At 42.7% G+C, this 18412-nt stretch overlaps 1 protein-coding gene across 1 annotated transcript in view; it reads right to left on the minus strand.

The window, feature by feature from the left end:
• Window positions 1-16755, minus strand: part of BICDL1 (BICD family like cargo adaptor 1) — a 138877-nt gene extending 122122 nt beyond the window's left edge. Inside the window, exon 1 of the mRNA XM_077766048.1 lies at window positions 16735-16755. Within this exon, the coding sequence (XP_077622174.1) occupies window positions 16735-16755 (21 nt within the window). The remainder of the gene's footprint in view (window positions 1-16734) is intronic.
• Window positions 16756-18412: the final 1657 nt, after the last annotated feature.

An 18412-nucleotide genomic window follows, 5' to 3' on the forward strand; every position in this document is an offset into this window, starting at 1 on the left:
CACGGTTCATGGGTTCAAGCCCCGCATCGGGCTCTGTACTGACAGCTGCCTGGAGCAGCTGGAGCCTGGAGAATCAGAGCTTGGAGCCTGCTTCAGATTCTGTATGTCCCTCTCTCTCCCTGACCCTCCCCTGCTCATGCTGTCTCTCTCTCTCTCAGAAATAAATAAAACATTAAAAAAAATTTTTTTAATTAATTTTCATACAAATGGAATTTTACTTTTTTAAAAAAGTTTATTTGTTTTTTTATTTTTTAATGTTTTTTATTTATTCCTGAGAGAGAGAGAGAGAGCGTGAGCAGGGGAGGGTCAGAGAGAGGGGGAGACACAGAATGTGAAGCAGGCTCCAGGCTCTGAGCTAGCCGTCAGTACAGAGCCTGACGCCGGGCTGGAACCCACGAACCATGAGATCATGACCTGAGCCGAAGTCGGACGCTTAACCAACTGAGCCACACAGGCACCCCTATTTATTTGTTTTGAGGAGACAGAGCATGAGTGGGGGAGAGGCAGAGAGAGAGAGAGAGAGAGAGAGAGAGAGAGAGAATCATAGGCAGGCTCCATGCTGTCAGCACAGAGCCCCCCATAGGGCTCAATCCCATGAACCACGAGATCATGACCTGGGCTGAAATCAAGAGTTGGATGCTTAAGAATGAGCCACCCAGGCACTTTGGAATTTGACTTTAAAGCTAAGATTAAGTCTCCAGGACGTCCCTTGGGTTGTGGAAGCTCACTAGGTTCTTGTGTAATAGGTATTCCAAACTAGATATGATCACAAACTGTTACTCTAAATCAGTCTCAGTTGATTTAGAGTAACCGGGGAAGCCTTTCTATGTTGAAGCCACCTGGAAAAGAGTGAAAAGTTCATTGCTCACAAAAGTTCACATCACTAACCTCGCTTATCTTCCATTAACTTTTCCCTTGAAATTTTGAGTGAGTGGAACCTTCTTCTGGGTGGGTGCAAATATAGGAGCTTGAGGAGAAAGAACAGAGAAATTAAAGAGGAAATTGTTTGAGCAGGATGTCAGATCAGAACCAGCTGTCTCAGACAGCCAGCAAGCTTTTATAGAAGCAGAAACTTGGAAACCTATATTTTCCAACTTGGCTCTTTTCTTTTCTTGTTTTTGGTACTTCCTGTGTTTACTAGTGGAGCTTCTTTTGAAGATTATAGATGATCTCGTCTTTGCCAAAGGGAACAAAGGAAATGAAGTTTTAAATTTGTCCATGTTTTGACCAAGTAAGGGGAGAACTATGGAGAAAGTCAGAGGTGCCCTGGGTTTTTGTTTGTTTCTTATTGTTTTCTGATGTGGGAAACAAAGGCAAAAGAAAAATTAAATTTCCTTGTACTTATAGCCCATTGACAAGTCCTTTATTTGTAGTGACCTTCCTTTAGGAACTCAGCTGCCTCAATGGCAAAGACAACCTTAGCTTAAGATTATCCCAATGTCCAGGATCCTGTAAGTCTACTCTAACATAAAGAAATTCTTTTAGAAACTTCCTTTGTCTCTACCCCCCCGAGGTATATGTTAGCAATCATCCTCTAAGCATATGGCCCGCTGATGTACCTCTGAAGGGTCTCATTCATGACTAAGGTTTTATTAGACAGGAATAAATGACCTTTTCCTAACAATAAGTAGCCCCTTCAAGGTCCTGGAAACCTTGTTTGCAAAATTCCTTAGAGACTTATGCTATCCTGACCCCCTCCCAACTTGAAAGTATATAATCAGTCACCTGTCACAACCCTAGTGCAGCTCCTTCTGTCCATGGGTCCTGGACATTGGGACCTGTGCTTTAACGAAAAACCACCTTTTTACATTGAAGACATCTCAAGAATTCTTTCTTGACTGTTTGCTTTTAACACCAACATTTTCACATCATTTTCTGCCAATTTGTTTTCAATGAAATGAACATCAGGCACATCATTCTGAAAATATATACAGTATCACTCAAAACTGCCGTCACAGGGCGCATGGGTGGCTCAGTCGTCGAGGGCCGACTTCGGCTTAGGTCATGATCTCAAAGTCCCTGAGTTCGAGCCCTGCGTCAGGCTCTGTGCTGATGGCTCGGAGCCTAGAGCCTGCTTTGGATTCTGTGTCTCCCTCTCTCTCTGCCCCTCTCCCACTCGTGCTCTGCCTCTGTCTCTCAAAAATGAGTAAACATTGAAAAAAACCGGCTCTCATAAAAATGAGTGTTCCAAGGGGATAAAGTTACCAACTTTAGTTATTCTACAGCTTCCTAAACATTGAACCATAACAATGTAACCTTTAGGGTTGATTGATCTTTTCAGAACACATTCTTGAGAGTGTCTAGCATAGTTTATTTTTCAAATAATTGAATATCATTTCAAATGCACATTAAAAATGCATCACCTATGGTAGAAAGTTCTTTCTGTTATTTATTTTTGAAGGCTGCTTCCCAATCACTGTGGTACAGTTCTGCTTATTTTAGGAAGCATGCTTATGATTTCGCTATTAATATATTCAGTATCAATTATCTACTTGCACACAGTCTGTGTGGGTGAGTTGCAGAGCCGAGAATTTCCTTAAGAAAATGAATTCTGAATTTTAAGTTTACTTTTATCACTTTCTTGTTTCATCTGGCTACCTGGGATGAAGAAAAGCTCAAAAGACATCTGCTGCCGCTTTTAACTTTTGGTTTGAGTCATGCAGATTGGATTTAACTTTAATAGAAACAGAGGAAATAAACCCTGAAGTGTATGTGTTCTTCCAAATTTATAGGTTCTAGACCAGAAGCCTGAGTTGTTTTTAAAAATTCATAAGGAATGCACTTTTTCATTCTCGTTGTTTGACATTTCAGGAACAGGTTTCTCCTGCTCTCTGAAGGTTTGCTTTATGCCACTTCACTTTTATGAAAGACTGAACATTAGCACTTACTTCATTTTTTATTTAAAACTTTTTTAAAATTTATTTTTTACTTTTCAGAGAGAGTACACACATGCATACACGAGTGGGGGAGGGGCAGAGAGAGAGGAAGAGAGAACCCCAAGCAGGCTCCATGTTCAGTGAAGAGCCTGACTTGGTACTACATCCTAGGACCCTGGGATCGCGACCTGAGCTGAAGTCAAGAGTCAAACGCTCAACCGACTGACCGACCCAGGCGCCCCCATTAGTACCTATTTAAAAGTTTTTTTAATGTTTATTCACTTTTGAGAGACAGAGGCACACACACACACACACACACAGTACAAGTGGGAGAGGGCAGAAAGAGAGGGAGACACAGAATCCGTAGCAGGCTATAGGCTCTAAGGCTATAGGCTCTATAGAGCCCGACATGGGGCTCGAACCCACCAAACGCGAAATCATGACCTGAGCTGAAGTCAGACGCCCCAGTGCCTATTTTAGTCAAAAGAAATCTGAAAAGGGTTTTTGCTTTTATGAAATGGTCATTGCCCCTTTGCTTTAGACCAATTTGGCTCTACTTTGGGATGCCAGGGAACACCAGTAGTGTTAGCTACTCTGACTAGGCCCACAAAATGATGGACTGTTACCTTCTTAGCAAAAATTTTCCCCCACCTAACCTCTCCTTGTGTTTGCCTCTCCCATGTCAGCACCCCCCACTGCCTCCCGCTTTCCCCTTATCATCACAAGGATACCCTCATCAGTTTCAGCACGGTAATGAGCTGGCCCCCTGACCGCTTGAATTTCTTTCATCGTAGAAACTATTTCTCAAAGCCCTGTTTGTGATTAACTAACCTTGGCAGGTTAGGATAACAAAAGGTGAAGCAGTTCAAGCAGCATGTGGGAAATTTCCTTTACAGATGGTTTCTTTCCCTTTGGTAGAAAAAGCAGAAACTGTTGCATGGCATGTACTGGCTCATAATTAATCATGAGCCAGGTTTGATATCCATCAACTTGATCCTACCAGAGTGTTCTGATTTATAAGATTTGCCTCCCTGAGGAGACAGTAGGTAGTTCATTCTCTGCCTCTTTCTGGGCCTCGAAGGAATGAAGCTAATGAGAAATAAACGTATCTCAGACAAAAACATCTTAGATCTGGTTTTGTATCCAAAAGAATTAAAAGTAGAGGCTTAAAGAGATATTCATATATTCATGCTCAGAGCAGCAGGATTCACAATGGCCAAAGGCCAAGCAACCCAAGTGTCCATTGATGGATGAATGAATAAACAAATGTGGTCTCTTCACACAATGGAGTATTATTCAGCCTTACAAAGGACGGAGGGGCTCCTGGGTGGCTCGGGTAGGTTAAAGGCCCTACTCTCGGTTTCGGCTCAGGTCATGATCTCACAATTTGTGGGTTCAGGCCCCATGTCAGGCTCTGTGCATAGTGTATGGAAATTGCTTGGGATTCTGTCTCTCTACCTCTCTCTCTGCCCCTCCCCTACTCACTCTCTCTCAAAATAAATTAATTTTAAAAAAGGAAGGGAATTTTGACATATTCTACAAGATGGATGAACCTTGAAGACATTATGCTAAGTTGAAATAAACTATTCTCAAAAAGACAACTACTGTTAAGAGTCCATTTACATGAGGTGCCTAGAGTGGTCAAATTCCTAGACATGGAAAGTCAAATGGTAATTGCCAGGGTCTGGGGAGAGGGGAAATGGGAGAGTCGTTTAATGACTGGCTCCAGGGTTTGTCTTGCAAGATGAAAAACTTTTGGAGGTCTGATGCACAACATTGTGAATATACTAAACAATATTGAACTGTACACTTAAAAATGTTTAAGATGGGGAGCACCTGGGTGCCTCAGTCGATTAAGTGCCTGAGATCATGCTCAGGTCATGATCTCGCAGTTCGTGGGGTGGAGCCCTGCGCTGGACTCTGTGCTGACAGCTCAGAGCCTGGAGCCTGCTTCAGATTCTGTGTCTCCCTCTCTCTCTGCCCCTCCCCCACTCGCTCTCTCTCTCTCTCTCTCTCTCTCTCTCTCAAAAATAAAAATAAACATTAATTTTTTTATGGTTAACAAGGTAAGTTTTATCTTGTGTGTACTTTGCCAGGATGAAAAGAAAAACCCTGGGAAGAGGAGTCAGTGAGAAAAGCTCTGATGGCCAGTTTGAGGCTGTGACAGGGAGAGACTAGCATTGAGTACTGGACACAGACACAGCTATTGTGGTTGGTCCCACCCCATCCCCCCTTCAGGACTGGAGGACACCTTCCCCGGCTGCGGGGTGGCACATTCCAGTTACTAGCGCTCAGCTATCAGCCCTTTGTGGGAATGTCCCTCTGCCGAAGAAAGTCATGTCACTCCGCATCACACCCACTACTCCAGCGTAGCCAGCATACAAGGAGCCATCCATGCATGGGTGAAAAAGTCCTGGTCTTTTCGCCCCAGTTGGGGACAGCTCTGAAGGTTGGCTCAACCTCCCTATGGGACCAGCTGAAATTTCATTGTGTGACTGTACCACAATGTCTCCTTCTGCCTAATCTTGCTTCCTTCAGGCCCCTCTCCACTACCCCCTGCTGGGTGTTCATACCAAGAGCTTTCTCTAACTAACGTACTGCGTGCTGAGCTCTAGTGATGAGAGTCTAAATCATATCACCTGCTAAGACATCAAAGACGCCAGAGGTGATAGCTGAGGTGGAGGTGGACCCTGAAGAGGAGGAGGAGGAGTATCAATTGCATCCTTGAGATCAACTGCGCTGGTGGGGGGCTGTGGCTCATCTAGCTACTCCCCACCTCTGAGTTCTCCCTCAGGAGGAGAGGCCCCCGGGAGCCATGGAGGAGTTGGCTCCCAAGAGTACATGGAGATGTGGGTCCAAGCAGAGCAAGAGGTGGACTCTGGTAGACACAGAAATGTGCTATGACGATCCCTCCTCAAAGAAGGGCTTGCTGTCCTGTTATGAGGAGGGTAGTCAGCAGACGGCTTCCAGCTGTCAACTCCTTGACAGTTGGCCTCACCTAAGATCCTGCCCTTCCCAGAGCAGCCTGTATCTGGGCTAAAAAGTGAGGGCATAGATAAAGGATGGCTGTTTTGTCCTAAGAGCCTCCTGCCGGGTTGACCCAATGTTTGCATCCCTGCAAAATTCATATGTTGAAACCTAATCTCCGATGTGATAAGTGTTTGGAGGATAGCCTTCAGGATGTGATTAGTGCCCTTGCAAAAGAGATCCCAGAGAACTCCCTTCTCCCTTCTGCTCTGTGGGGTTATTAAGTACTCCAGATATGAGTTTGCCTCTCTTTCCAAGCGCCTCTGCTATTATCACCATCTGGTGGCCTGCAGATGGCAGGTAATGGCATAATATCCTGTGCAAAATTGGGTATCAGGGGATCCATTTTACAGCAAAGGAAGTATGATAATGGGCATGTGACCATGGGCTTTCTGCCCTTAGCAAGTACCCCATCACCCAGAAATGGCTGGCCTGATAGAATGATGGAATGACCTACTGTATTAACTATGTGTTTCTCATGTTTTGACATCTGGCGCCTTGCTCACCCTGTCCTTCCCAGGGCTAGCCAATTCTTGGAGACAGTAGGTGACTTTCCTGTGAACAGACCTTTCATAAACCAACCAATCCAGAGCTCATATGCCTCCCCACCCTCTCTTTTGGGCTCTCATACCCTGGGCCACTATTTACCTGCCCTATTTCAGTACCAGGTAATATACATGTACAGATAGCCCCTACACCCCAGAGCCTATTGAAATTATTCAACTTAGCCAATCCTAAACCTACTTACCCTGCCTCACATGTTCCTTCTTGTGGAAACCACAATAAAGAGTCTGTCCACATTCCCCTCCAATCCCTGCCTTAGCTCTCCGTGTCTCCTGACTGACCTGTTGTTCCCTGTGTGGCCCTGCCTGGCATGGTGTGCCCCCTCCTCTAGGGCACTGTGAGTAACAAACTCTATTTTCAATGGCAATCATCTCCTGATCCGTTGACCTCCCGATGCCTGAATAATAATAAAGTCTACATTTAAAACACCTGTTGAAGGGCCAGTTACTATACTTTGAAGAGCTGGGTGCTATCTTGAAAGATGTGGTTTAGGAGTGCCTGGGTGGCTCAGTCGGTTAAGTGTCTGACTTTGGCTCAAGTCATGATCTCACGGTTCATGGGTTCAAGCCCCGCGTTGGGCTCTGTGCTGACAGCTCAGAGCCTGGAGACTGTTTCAGATTCTGTGTCTCCCTCTCTCTCTGCCCCTCCTCCACTCGTGCTCTTTCTCTCTCTGTCTCAAAAATAAATAAACTATATTTAAAAAAAAAGAAAGATGTGGTTTACACTTGAACCAATAAGTGATGTATGGGGTGAGGTACTAAGTCTGTATAGCTAGTATATTAGGGCTGGAGATCAAGGAGCAGCCTTTCTCACAATTATACCCATTTCTTGGAGATTATGTACTTCTCACTCCCTATGAACTTGGGCTATGTAGGGTAAGAGTTTCTAATTTCTTTTTTTGTAAATTTTTAAATGTTTGTTTTTTTTGAGACACACACACACAGTGTGAAAGGGAGAGAGGGGCAGAGAGAGAGAGGGAGGCACAGAATCTGAAGCAGGCAGTTTGAACCTTGACACCAGTTCAAACACACAAATGGCAAGATCAGGACCTGAGCTGAAGTTGGATGCTCAACCGACTGAGCCACCCCAGGAATTTCCAATTTCTTGAAGAGTGCTTATGACAGGGGACACAGTATGGATTCCACTGAACTTCCCATTGTGACTCTACATAGTCATTTTGGGTTCTATATGTCATTGAACCAACGGGCAGAGAAGGGAGTTGCCCCATTGCCCAATCAGTTCTGATTGCCATGGGGAATCAGGGTTGCTGCTACTTAATGGGGGCAGGATAGATCCTGTCTGGAACCCAGAGGATTCACTAGTGCATCATTTGATACTTCCATGCTTGGGATGACAGTTCATGGACAATTACAGTAATAGCAACCCATCAAAGGCACCTAAGAATTCATACCCCTTGGGGATGAATGTCTGGGAAACCCACCAGGCAAATCACCTAGACCAATCAAAATACTAGCTGAAGATGAAGATAATCTGGATGGGTGGTGAAGGAGAGAGATGGTAAATGAAGGATGGCCTTAGGACGAACTACAGCAGTAGAGACTGTATTAGTTCCTTATTGCTGCTGTACCAACTCATCACGAACTTTGTGGCTTGGAACAACACAAATTAATTTTCTTACAGTTCTTTGAGTCAGAAGTCCAGTATGGGTAGGTCTCACTGTGTGAAAATCAAGGTGTCATCTTTGGAAAACACAATTTGCCTTATGTGGATTCTCCATTTGGGCAAACCAAATCTCCCTCCTCTTACACATTAGTTTTATCTCTCTCTTGTACCAAGTCTCTTAAAGGTCTCCTAAGAATACGAAAAATGCTACTGGCTGAAACGGGGTCCCTCTTTCCTGGGAACCTGCACCCTTACATAGGACATTGCATGGCTCTGTTTCATGACCATCGCTGGAGGCCATATGACCCACACTGGGCTCTCTCCCAGGAATCTGGATTTGGAAATAGAAAGGAATTTATTCAGAGAAGACCTGGAATAAAGTTAATGGCAGCGTTCTGACAAGAAAAGTTCGTGAGCTGCTACTAAATTCACAAAACTTACGCTGGTTTCTTCCCTTTTCTAAATTTCAGTTATTTCTGTTTTCCTTTCGTGACACAAAATACCTCCATCATCGCTTCGTTAACTTCCTCCTCTGCTTCTCCCTTTCTTTTTGTTCGGCTTATGCTAGCCATAGGACATTTCTGTTACTTGGTATCAAAATTTTACAAACAAAACATTGCATACAGCCAAATTTCACCTTGAAAGAGGTGTAAACAACAGCAACTCTCTGGGGAATATTTGTCATTTCTGCCGAGGCATCTATAAAAGCCATCACTTTTGTCAGTAACAGGATTGAATGTGCCACCATGGTTTATATTTTATTGCTCTTGTTGTTTTCTAAAGAAACTACCCAAGGCTTGTGTTATAAATAAATAAGAGAGGTATAGATTTATGGCGATAGCTATCACTCTAATATTAGATAAAATTTGAACACATTTCTGCTATTGGACTGGCCAAGAAAAAAATGAGCAGGTGGAAGTTTTATTTACTCTCCTCTCCATGCTAATGAAAGAGGAAAATAAGAAAGAAAGAGAGAGAAGAGAGTGAGAAAAGTCCAGGCAGTCTACAAACTGCGTAATCATACTGGCATGGAGAAGCATCGAAAGTGAGAAAATGCTAAAGAGGTATTTTCAGGTAAAGTGTCCTGATACTCAGGGGACGGACATCATGGAATAATATCAGACTTAGCTCAGAGGTTTAAAAGATAAACTAATAAGAGAGGTTTTGAGAGGTTTTGATAAGGAAGACTTAGGAAAAACTTCTTGATACCCGAGAAGTACATTTGAGTGCAATGAGCAAACAAGGGTAGTCATGGATCTTTATCTCTGGAGAGTTGAAAGAAATGAGCAAGTTATTTATCTGGGATGGACTAGGTGAGATCATCAGATCCTTCTGAGTCCTATGAATTATCCCTGGGGTTTCTTTCTTTCTTTTTTAATGTTTAATTATTTTTGAAAGAAAGAGTGAGTGGGGGTGGGGGCAGAGAGGGAGGGAGACGGAGGATCCGAAGTAGGCTCTAAGCTGACAGCAGAAAACCTGATGCGGGGTTCAAACTCAAGAAGGATAAGATCATGACCTGAGCAGAGGTCAGACACTTAACTGACTGAGCCACCCAGGTGCCCCGTATCCTTGGGGTTTCTTTCTTTTTTAAAAATTTTTATTACTTTATTTTAATGTTTATTTATTTTTGAGAGACAGAGAGAGAAAGAGACAGAGCACGAGCAAGGGAGGGGCAGAGAGAGAGACACAGAATCCGAAGCAGGCTCCAGGCTCCATGCTGTCAGCACAGAGCTTGATGCAGAGCTCAGACCCACAATCTGTGAGATCATGACCTGAGCCAAAGTCAGACACTTAACTGACTGAGTCCCCAAGGCACGCCACTTGGGATTTCTTAAGGTTTATGCACATAATCATTTAAACTATTCTTTTAATATGTGTTTCCACCAGCACGTGCCTGCTCTGTGTAAGCTCATTCCTTGCCTGTGCCTCTCCAACTCCCTAGAAGAGAGGGCTGCTGGAAATCACTGTAAGTCAGTTCTTGAAGCACAGACTGCAAAATTCTGGATGCCTCACGCCCTTCAGAATAACTATGAAAGAATCACGACATGCTCAGAAGTGTGGCGAACCTAACAATCTGTCACCCCAAACGTGCTAATCATGTGGAACAGTAGCAATCAGATTCATGGCTACCTCTTGTGAAATAGAAACATGACACTTCAGCGGCTGCCAGGTGGTGCTTAAATAAACTGGGACACTTCACCTTGAAGGCTCTCGGTGAGTGCTGGGAAGCCAGGTCCTGTAAAAACAGAAATAAGTGTTTAAGAAAGCTGTGGCCTCTGGATAGGAATAAGTAGTCTTGTCCTGTGTTGTACAATGTCATGGTCTGGTGCTGTTGAGCACTTAGATTTGAGGCTGGTGTGATGGAGGAACCCAAGCTGTAATTTTGCTTGAATTTTTAAATTATGGAGAAATTCACGTAGTGTAAAATTAACCATTTTATTTGTATTTATTTGAGATTATATATATACATATATGTATATATGTATTTATATATAATATGTTTTATTTGAGAGAGAGAATGCATGTGAGTGGGGGAGGGATGGGGAGAGAGAAAGGGAGAGAGAATCCTAAGCAGGTCCACATCCAGCTTGGAGCCTCACACGGGGCTTGATCCCACAGCCCTTTGATCATGTCCTGTGCTGAAATCAAGAGCCAGACACTCAACCAACTGAGCTATGTTCTGTCCCTATAGATCTACCTATTCTGGACACTTTATATAAATAGAATCATACATTATGTGACCTTATGTTTCTGGCTTCTTTTACTTAGCGTAATGTAATTAGTTCCCATTTTAAATGTAAAAACTGATACTCAGATCTATTATTGCAAAAATTTTAAGTATGTTTGGAATTGCTTTGGTACATGAATCTACTTTTTCCACCATAAATTTTTGAAATTTTAATGCAGGGCAATTATTTCCAATTCAAATTTATCATCCCAATCGAGATGTGCTGTAAGTGTAAAATTATATGTACACCAGATTTCAAAGACTTGGTATGAAAAAAATGTTAAATATTTCTTTTAAAAATATTGATTGCATATTGAAACAATATTTTGGATATACTGGGTTTAATGGAATGTATTACTAAAATTAACTTTAACTGTTTCCATTTCCTTTTTACATTGTAGCTACTAGACATGTTTAAATTATGCATGTGGCTCACATTATAATTCTATTGGATGGTGCTGGTCTGATCTAAGATCTAACCCAAGCTAGATACTAATTCAAAACAATTATCTTGAGCACCTTCTATGAACTTGTGTAGCTTTTTGCTGCCATGTGGAAAAGACTGGTTAGGAATAATATGTTTGCCAATTTTACTGACCTTTCCTTTGACTCTAGCCTGGGCCAGAAATTGTTTATGAATTAAGTTGCAGGGGTTTGATGAAGCTTTTCCCCTTTCTTGCTAGCTACTGGTGCTCAAAGAGAGAATCAGTAGGAATGGTCTTAAAAAAATTTTTTTTTAAATGTTTTTATTCATTTTTGAGAGACAGAGAGCGACAGAACACTAGCAGGGGAAGGACAGAGAGAGAGGGAGACACAGAATCCAAAGCAGGCTCCAGGCTCTGAGCTGGCAGCACAGAGCCCGACGTGGGACTCGAACCCACAAACCATGAGATCATAACCTGAGCTGAAGTTGGACAATTAACTGACAGAGCCATCCAGGCGCCCCAGGAAAGGTCTTATAATACAACCATTAAAGTGTTTTGAATGAGGGAAAATAAGGGATGTGTTCTGGCTTCCCTGCTTTTTAACCCATATGTTAATGATATACTATCGGTTTTGGATAAATCAAAAGTCTATTCCTTTCCGCTCTTGAGAATAGAAGGATAAGGACTTTCTCACACACATTCATTCACCAACAGTATATTGGCTGGGTATTGTCTGTTATGCACTACGGTAGTTACCGGGAATTTCAGTGTAAAAATACCAAAGCCCTTGTCCTCATTAAACTTATATTCCAGGAAAAGGAGACAGAATACAAATGAACAAGATAATCATAGATTCTGATAAGTTCTGTGAAAAAAAAATATTGAGGGAAAAAATATTGATTTGATAAAAAGTAATTTTATCAAATGATAGGAAGTTGAGGGGGGAGTCCTCTATTTTACCTAAGGGAGCTGGGTAATCTCTCTGAGAAGATGACAGTTGAGGAAAAAGGTGTTAGCCACACAGAAGAGCAATGGGAATAACACTTCAGGCAGAAGGTAAAACAGAGGCAAAGACTTTGAGATGGGAAAGAGTTTGATGCATCTGAGGAACAGAAAAGGAAAGCCATATGGCTAGAATGAGATGAGCAAAAGGTAAAGGGATAACATAAGGGGTTGGCAAGCAGGAGCTAGTAGGCCATATTAAGAAATCTAAATTTTATTTTAAGGGTAATGGGGAGCCATTGATGGTTTTAGAGCACAAGAGTAACTACATGCATTTTTCATACAGATGATGCAGTAGTAGCTTCAGTGACTAGCTCTGTTCTTTAATGTCAGAGCAGAACTCAGAACTGATTGATTTTGGTAGATGTCCTCTATTATTCAACAGTAAGTTAATAATCTCATATACCAAGAAAACTTGTACATTTCACATGAATCCTGTTTGCACAAGGGACCTAGGCTCCTCCTGGGAGATGACTCATCAAAAAGGAAGACAAAGTCAAAGACAAGTTTGACTCAAAACATGGTTTAAATTTTTTAAAAAGTAGGGGCAGGGGACTCTGGCTTAGACGGTAGAGCATATGACTCTTGAGCTCAGGGTCATAAGTTTGAGCCCCATGTTGGGTGTGGAGCCTATTTAAATTGTAAATAAATAAATAAATAAAACCCCAAGGGTTATCTTTGGTTGGAGCCTGGATTGGAGTTCGGTGCCCCTGGCAGCCCTGAGAGACTATAGAGAACACACCTCATGTGATCTCAGTGAAGGAAGAGAAAGCTGGAATATTTGTCTACCAGCTACTAACCACCACTGAATGGGGCTGTCTTTAGGAACATGAACTCTCTGTGACTTCTAGGCTATCCCAGAATCCAGAATGAAGCCCTTACTCAGAGAGTGACAGGTGCAGCAACAAGCAGGCTTTGATGTGTAGAGATGAGTGTTGAGGGGCTCTGAGTGGGGCTCCCACACCATCGACTATACTAGTGGCTGTGAGCATAGAAGAATTTATCACGTCGATCTTTGTGTTACTCTCTTTTCTGACCCTATTCCTTTCTCTTCTTATCATTATGCGATCTGCCTATGTTTTCTGCATCCTTGTAAGCTGCCTTAAATCTTTTTCCGGAATACAGCAGAATTTATTTATTGCAAGTAAATAAATAAATACGACTGAGGTCTAACATTTTCTCCTTTATTTATTGACCCTTTTCCCCCTTCTTCCAACTTCTTGGAACAGAGCCTTCTTCACTTGTGCTCAGCATTGAAAGCATTTGATTTTTGTCCTGTAGAATGGCACGCAGCACAAAGATACACACACGGTGTATAAACCAGCTCTGTGACCAGATGCAGATACAGGGGCATAGGACTCTCTGGCCCCTTCTTTCTTGAATCCAGTGATTAGAACAGTGCCTGCCCCAGAGTAGGTGCCCATTAAGTATTTGTGAAATGAGCAAATGAGATTTATAGGACCTATATACTGTAAAGCTTTCCTACGCACCACCAGTTAGGAATCTACCAATATACTGGAATTGTGTGTTTCATAAGGTCAAGGTTGCCCTTGAAATTACAATCATGTGGATGTACTTATTTTCAGGAGCACAGGCTTGAAAGCAGGGGCTAAAGATAGATCTAGAGATGGTGTTTTAAAATGTATACCCAGCGGGTTATGTGCATCTAAAAACACCCGATGGTAATTCAAATACACCCTGTTTATGAACCTAATCTTTGCTTGTAGGTGTCCTGGCAAACTGTTCTCAATAACACCCCTATTGAGAAAAGAATTACCAGCAGTGTTGGAAACTGGGTTCCCAGGAATCTCGGATGCTAGAAATTGAGTGACTGCTTTACATCCCATGAATCAGAAAGAAATTGTTTTAAGTGGTGGGTCACAGGCATGTAGGTATCTGGAGTTTTGTGCTGTAATATTTTTCCCTTAAGAGGCAAGCACAGTAGTTTTGTTTAATAAAGCACTAACTAGAAACTAAAATGTCTAGCCTTTGAAAGAGAAATTCTTGCTGTTCAATTACCCAAAAGTAGGTTATTCTAGGAAGCTTCATTTTCACGTAGATCTTAGCAAAGGAGGAGAGAGAGAAGGTTTGGCACTTCTGTTATTTATGGGTTTTTTAATTAAGACATAATTTACATAATATAAGATTCATCCCTTGAAAGTGAATAATCCATGGTTTTTAGTATAATCACTAGGTTATGTAACCATCACCACTGTCCAATTCCAGAATAGTTACATCTTTCCAAAAAGAAACCCTGTACCCATTAGCACTCACTGCCCCATTCTTCCTTCTTCCCAGCTCCCGGAAACCACTAATCTACTTTCTGTCTCAAAGGATTTACCTGTTCTGAGTATTTCATATAAATGGAACCACATCTCGTGTGACCTTACGTGTCTGCCTTGTTCCACTTACTACGATGATTTCAAGGTTCATCCATGTTATAACATGTATCAGTACTTCCTTTTTCTATCGCTGGCAAATATTCCATTTGAAAGTCGATATACCACATTTTGTTCACCCACTCACCCCTCAATATTGCTTCTCAGCTTTAAAAATTTTTTTAATGTTTTATTTATTTCTGAGAGAGAGAGAGAGAGAGACAGCGTGAGCAGGGGAGGGTCAGAGAGAGAGGGAGACACAGAATGTGAAGCAGGCTCCAGGCTCTGAGCTAGCTGTCAGCACAGAGCCTGACGCGGGGCTCGAACCCACGAACCGTGAGATCATGATCTGATCCGAAGTCGGATGCTTAACCGACTGAGCCACCCAGGCACCCCTCAGCTTTTTGACTTAGGTCAAGTGTAGTATCCCTCAACAGAGGCTTGGGTTGTTTCGACTTTTCAGCTATTATGAGTAATGGCATATACATGTGTGTTCCAATCCCTGCTTTTAGTTCCTCTGGGTACACACTTAGGAGCCGGGATTGCTGGATCACATGGTAACTTTATGTCTAACTCTTTAAGGAACTGTCTGTTTTCCAAAGTGGCTGCACCATTTTACATTCCTACCTGCGGTGGATGAAGGATTGGGTTTCTCCATATCCTCGCTAACATTCGTTATTGTGTGTGCTTGTTTATTAATTTTTTATAAGTTTTTTTATTTTGAGAGAGGGTGAGTGGGGGAGGAGGAGAGAGAGAGAGGGAGACAGAATCCCAAGCAGGCTCCACGCGGTCAGCACAGAGCCTGATGCAGGGCTCAAAGCCTTGAAACCGTGAGACCATGACCTGAGTCGGAAATCAAGAGTCAGATGCTTAATCGACTGAGCCACCCGGGTGCCCCTGTGTGTGCCTGTTTAAGTTATAGCCCTTCTAATGGGTGTGAAGTGGTGTCCTATGGATTACTTCTGTTAGTTTTCGGAAAAGCTTTAATTTTCCTCTGTCCTGCCTGAGCCCAGGTACCCCTGTTCTGGAGCATTCCATGCACTGTTCTGTTTTTCCATCTTCCCTCTTTCACATGCTTTTAAATCTTATTTTGGTTTGTCTTTGGCATAGTTTTACATTTACAGCACATTGAGCAGATAGTACAGAGCTGACATATATACTCCTCCTCGCTCAGTTTGCCCTCTTAGAATGGTCATACGTTAGTGTGACACATTTGTTACAATTGATGAACCAATATCGATACATTTTTACTGAAGCCCCTTTGTTTGCATCAGGGTTCGTTCCTGGTGCCATGCGGTTGTATGGATTTTGACAAATATGTAGTGTCATGTAGGTTTTGACAAATACGTAGTGTCATGTAGGTTTTGACAACTATATAGTGTCATGTCTCCATTATAGAACCATACAGAATAGTTTCGTTGCCCTGAAGATTGTCCATGCTTAGAGACTCTTAAATACAGAGAACAAACTGAGGGTTGCCGGCAAGGTGTTGGGTGTGGGAAAGGGCTAAATGGGGGATGGGCATTAAGGAGGGCACGTGTTGGGATGAGCACTGGGTGTTCTATGTAAATGATGAATCACTAAATTCTATTCTTGAAATTATTATTACACTATAACTTGGATTAAAAAAAAAAAANATTAAAAAAAAAAAAAAGATTGTCCGAGCTTCCCTTATTCTTCTTTTCCTTCTATCCCCAAACCGCTGACAACCATAGTTCTCTTACTATCTCTCTTAACTGTAATACCTTTTGCTTGTGTTGATAGTGTTGTCTTTCCCAGAGTGTCACAGACTTGGATTCACACTGTGTTTAGCCTTTTCAGATTGGCTTTCTTTTTTTTTTTTTTTTTTTTTTTTTTTCTTTTTTTTCCCTTTTTATCTTTCTTTTTTGTTCTTTTTTTTCCCCTTTTTTACTCTTTCTTTTTTCTTCTTCTTTCTCTTTTCNATGTTGGTTTTCTTTTTTTTTTTTTTTTTTTTTTTACTCATTTGTTCACCGTTTGAAGGACAACTTGGTCGCTTTTAGTTTTTGGTGATTATGAACAAAGCTGCTACAGACATTCAGTGACTGAGTGATGAGACGGAGAGGCCAATTGAAAGATTTTTTATTACTTACCTTCCCAAAAGGAGGGGGCATGCCGTGCCACGCAGGGCCACAGAAGAGCCATCGGGTTTGGGTCAGAAGACAGAAGCGGGAATGAGGAGAAAGTGTGACCCCGAGGTGTCACTGGTTCTACACGAAAGGTGAGGCAGGCAGGATGAACAGTTTAGGATTGGCTCATTGGAATAATTCCAGCAGGCTGTGGGGCATAGAAGGAGTCCCCAGTTGTCTGGTGCCTGGTTCTGGGTTGATTCAGGGAAGGGGACGTATTAGCTGGGTGTGTGAAAGTTAGATAAGCAGGCTGTCATGGCCCTGAATCATGTAGTCTGCACGTGACTGGGCACGCTCCAGGCAAGCCGTCCATCAGTCTTAGGAATTAGCTAGCCCTGGTAGTGGCTGTCTCTCCCCAAGTCCCCCCACATGTCAAAACATCGAAAGATACAGAAAAAGGGAAAACACGGTCAAAACACTGAGTTTCCCGAAAGAGATGGTTTTAGGATAGCTTCTCTGTAAGCAGATGCTTACATGGAGTTCGGAAGACAAAATGTTTATTTGGGGTCAACCACTCTGAAAGGAGAGGAAAACTCTAGCTGCAATATGGGCTTGACAAAGACTTGGCCAACCCAGCAGGAAGCTCTGGAGTGAGGATTGCCCATCGAAGTGCCCTGCCTTTGATGGGCATCTATAGCCTTGTCTTGCTTGGTTAGCAGGTACAGGCTGCTCTGGGAAGGGCATAACCTTCAGCCAGGTAGCCCTCGGCCCCTGAGGCAGACCCTGAAGGAGGTGACGGCCAGAGCCATCTGCCGACTACCCTCCCTGCAGCCAGACAGCAAGTCCTTCCTTGAAGGAGGATGTGGGCGGCACATCTCTGTGACGACCATGGGAAGCATGTTGCAGTAACCATAGCAGCGTCAGGCTTGACAACACGCTCTTATTGGCTGCATCTCTTCTCTTGTTTCCATTCCCCACTCTCCTGTAGATGCTTCCTTTAACTTCCCAAATAAACAACATACTTGCACCTAAATCCTTGTCTCAGTGTCTGCTTCTGGGGAATGACAGACACGAAAACATATCCAACTCTCCTTTAGAGGGATGATCCTAGGGGCAAACAGGTCTGACGGTTTCCGGTCATGTAAGTTTACTTTTGAGTTACATACATTTAAGGGGACTCAGATTCCAGTTTGCTCAGCATAGTTCCTGTTTCATCCGCTGCCCTGATGTTCCATTCTATTGATGCGCTTTTCCTCTTAAAAGTATCTTAGTTTGGATGACATATTTGATGATCATCCTACCGCTGTTTGAAGTGGGGGATCCTTAGTAAGATACATGGATGGATGGGGAAAGTGGTTCGTTTTGATCTTGAATGCCATCAATTTGTTGCTTATTTAGAATGAATCATCACATTTTATCGCTGGAAGCAACTTCCGGGTGTGGCTAATCCATTGACTCTTAACCTTTTTTCTATTACGATGCACGCGGTCGGGCATCCACACGCCTGACATCCCCATGGGAATTCCCAATATGCCAGCTGTAACGGTACTCCTTTTTCTCGCACTTGGGAGAGCATATTGAACGCTGGCGAGAATTAGGTTGTTACAGAGGTAATGTATTATTTAAAAAAAGATGAATCATTCTCAAGCTTCGGTACTTTAACCATTAGCATCAAATCACTCATGACACATTTCATGACTGA

Source organism: Crocuta crocuta, unplaced genomic scaffold, assembly GCF_008692635.1.
Source record: "Crocuta crocuta isolate KB4526 unplaced genomic scaffold, BGI_CrCroc_1.0 scaffold339, whole genome shotgun sequence".
Lineage (NCBI taxonomy): Eukaryota > Metazoa > Chordata > Mammalia > Carnivora > Hyaenidae > Crocuta > Crocuta crocuta.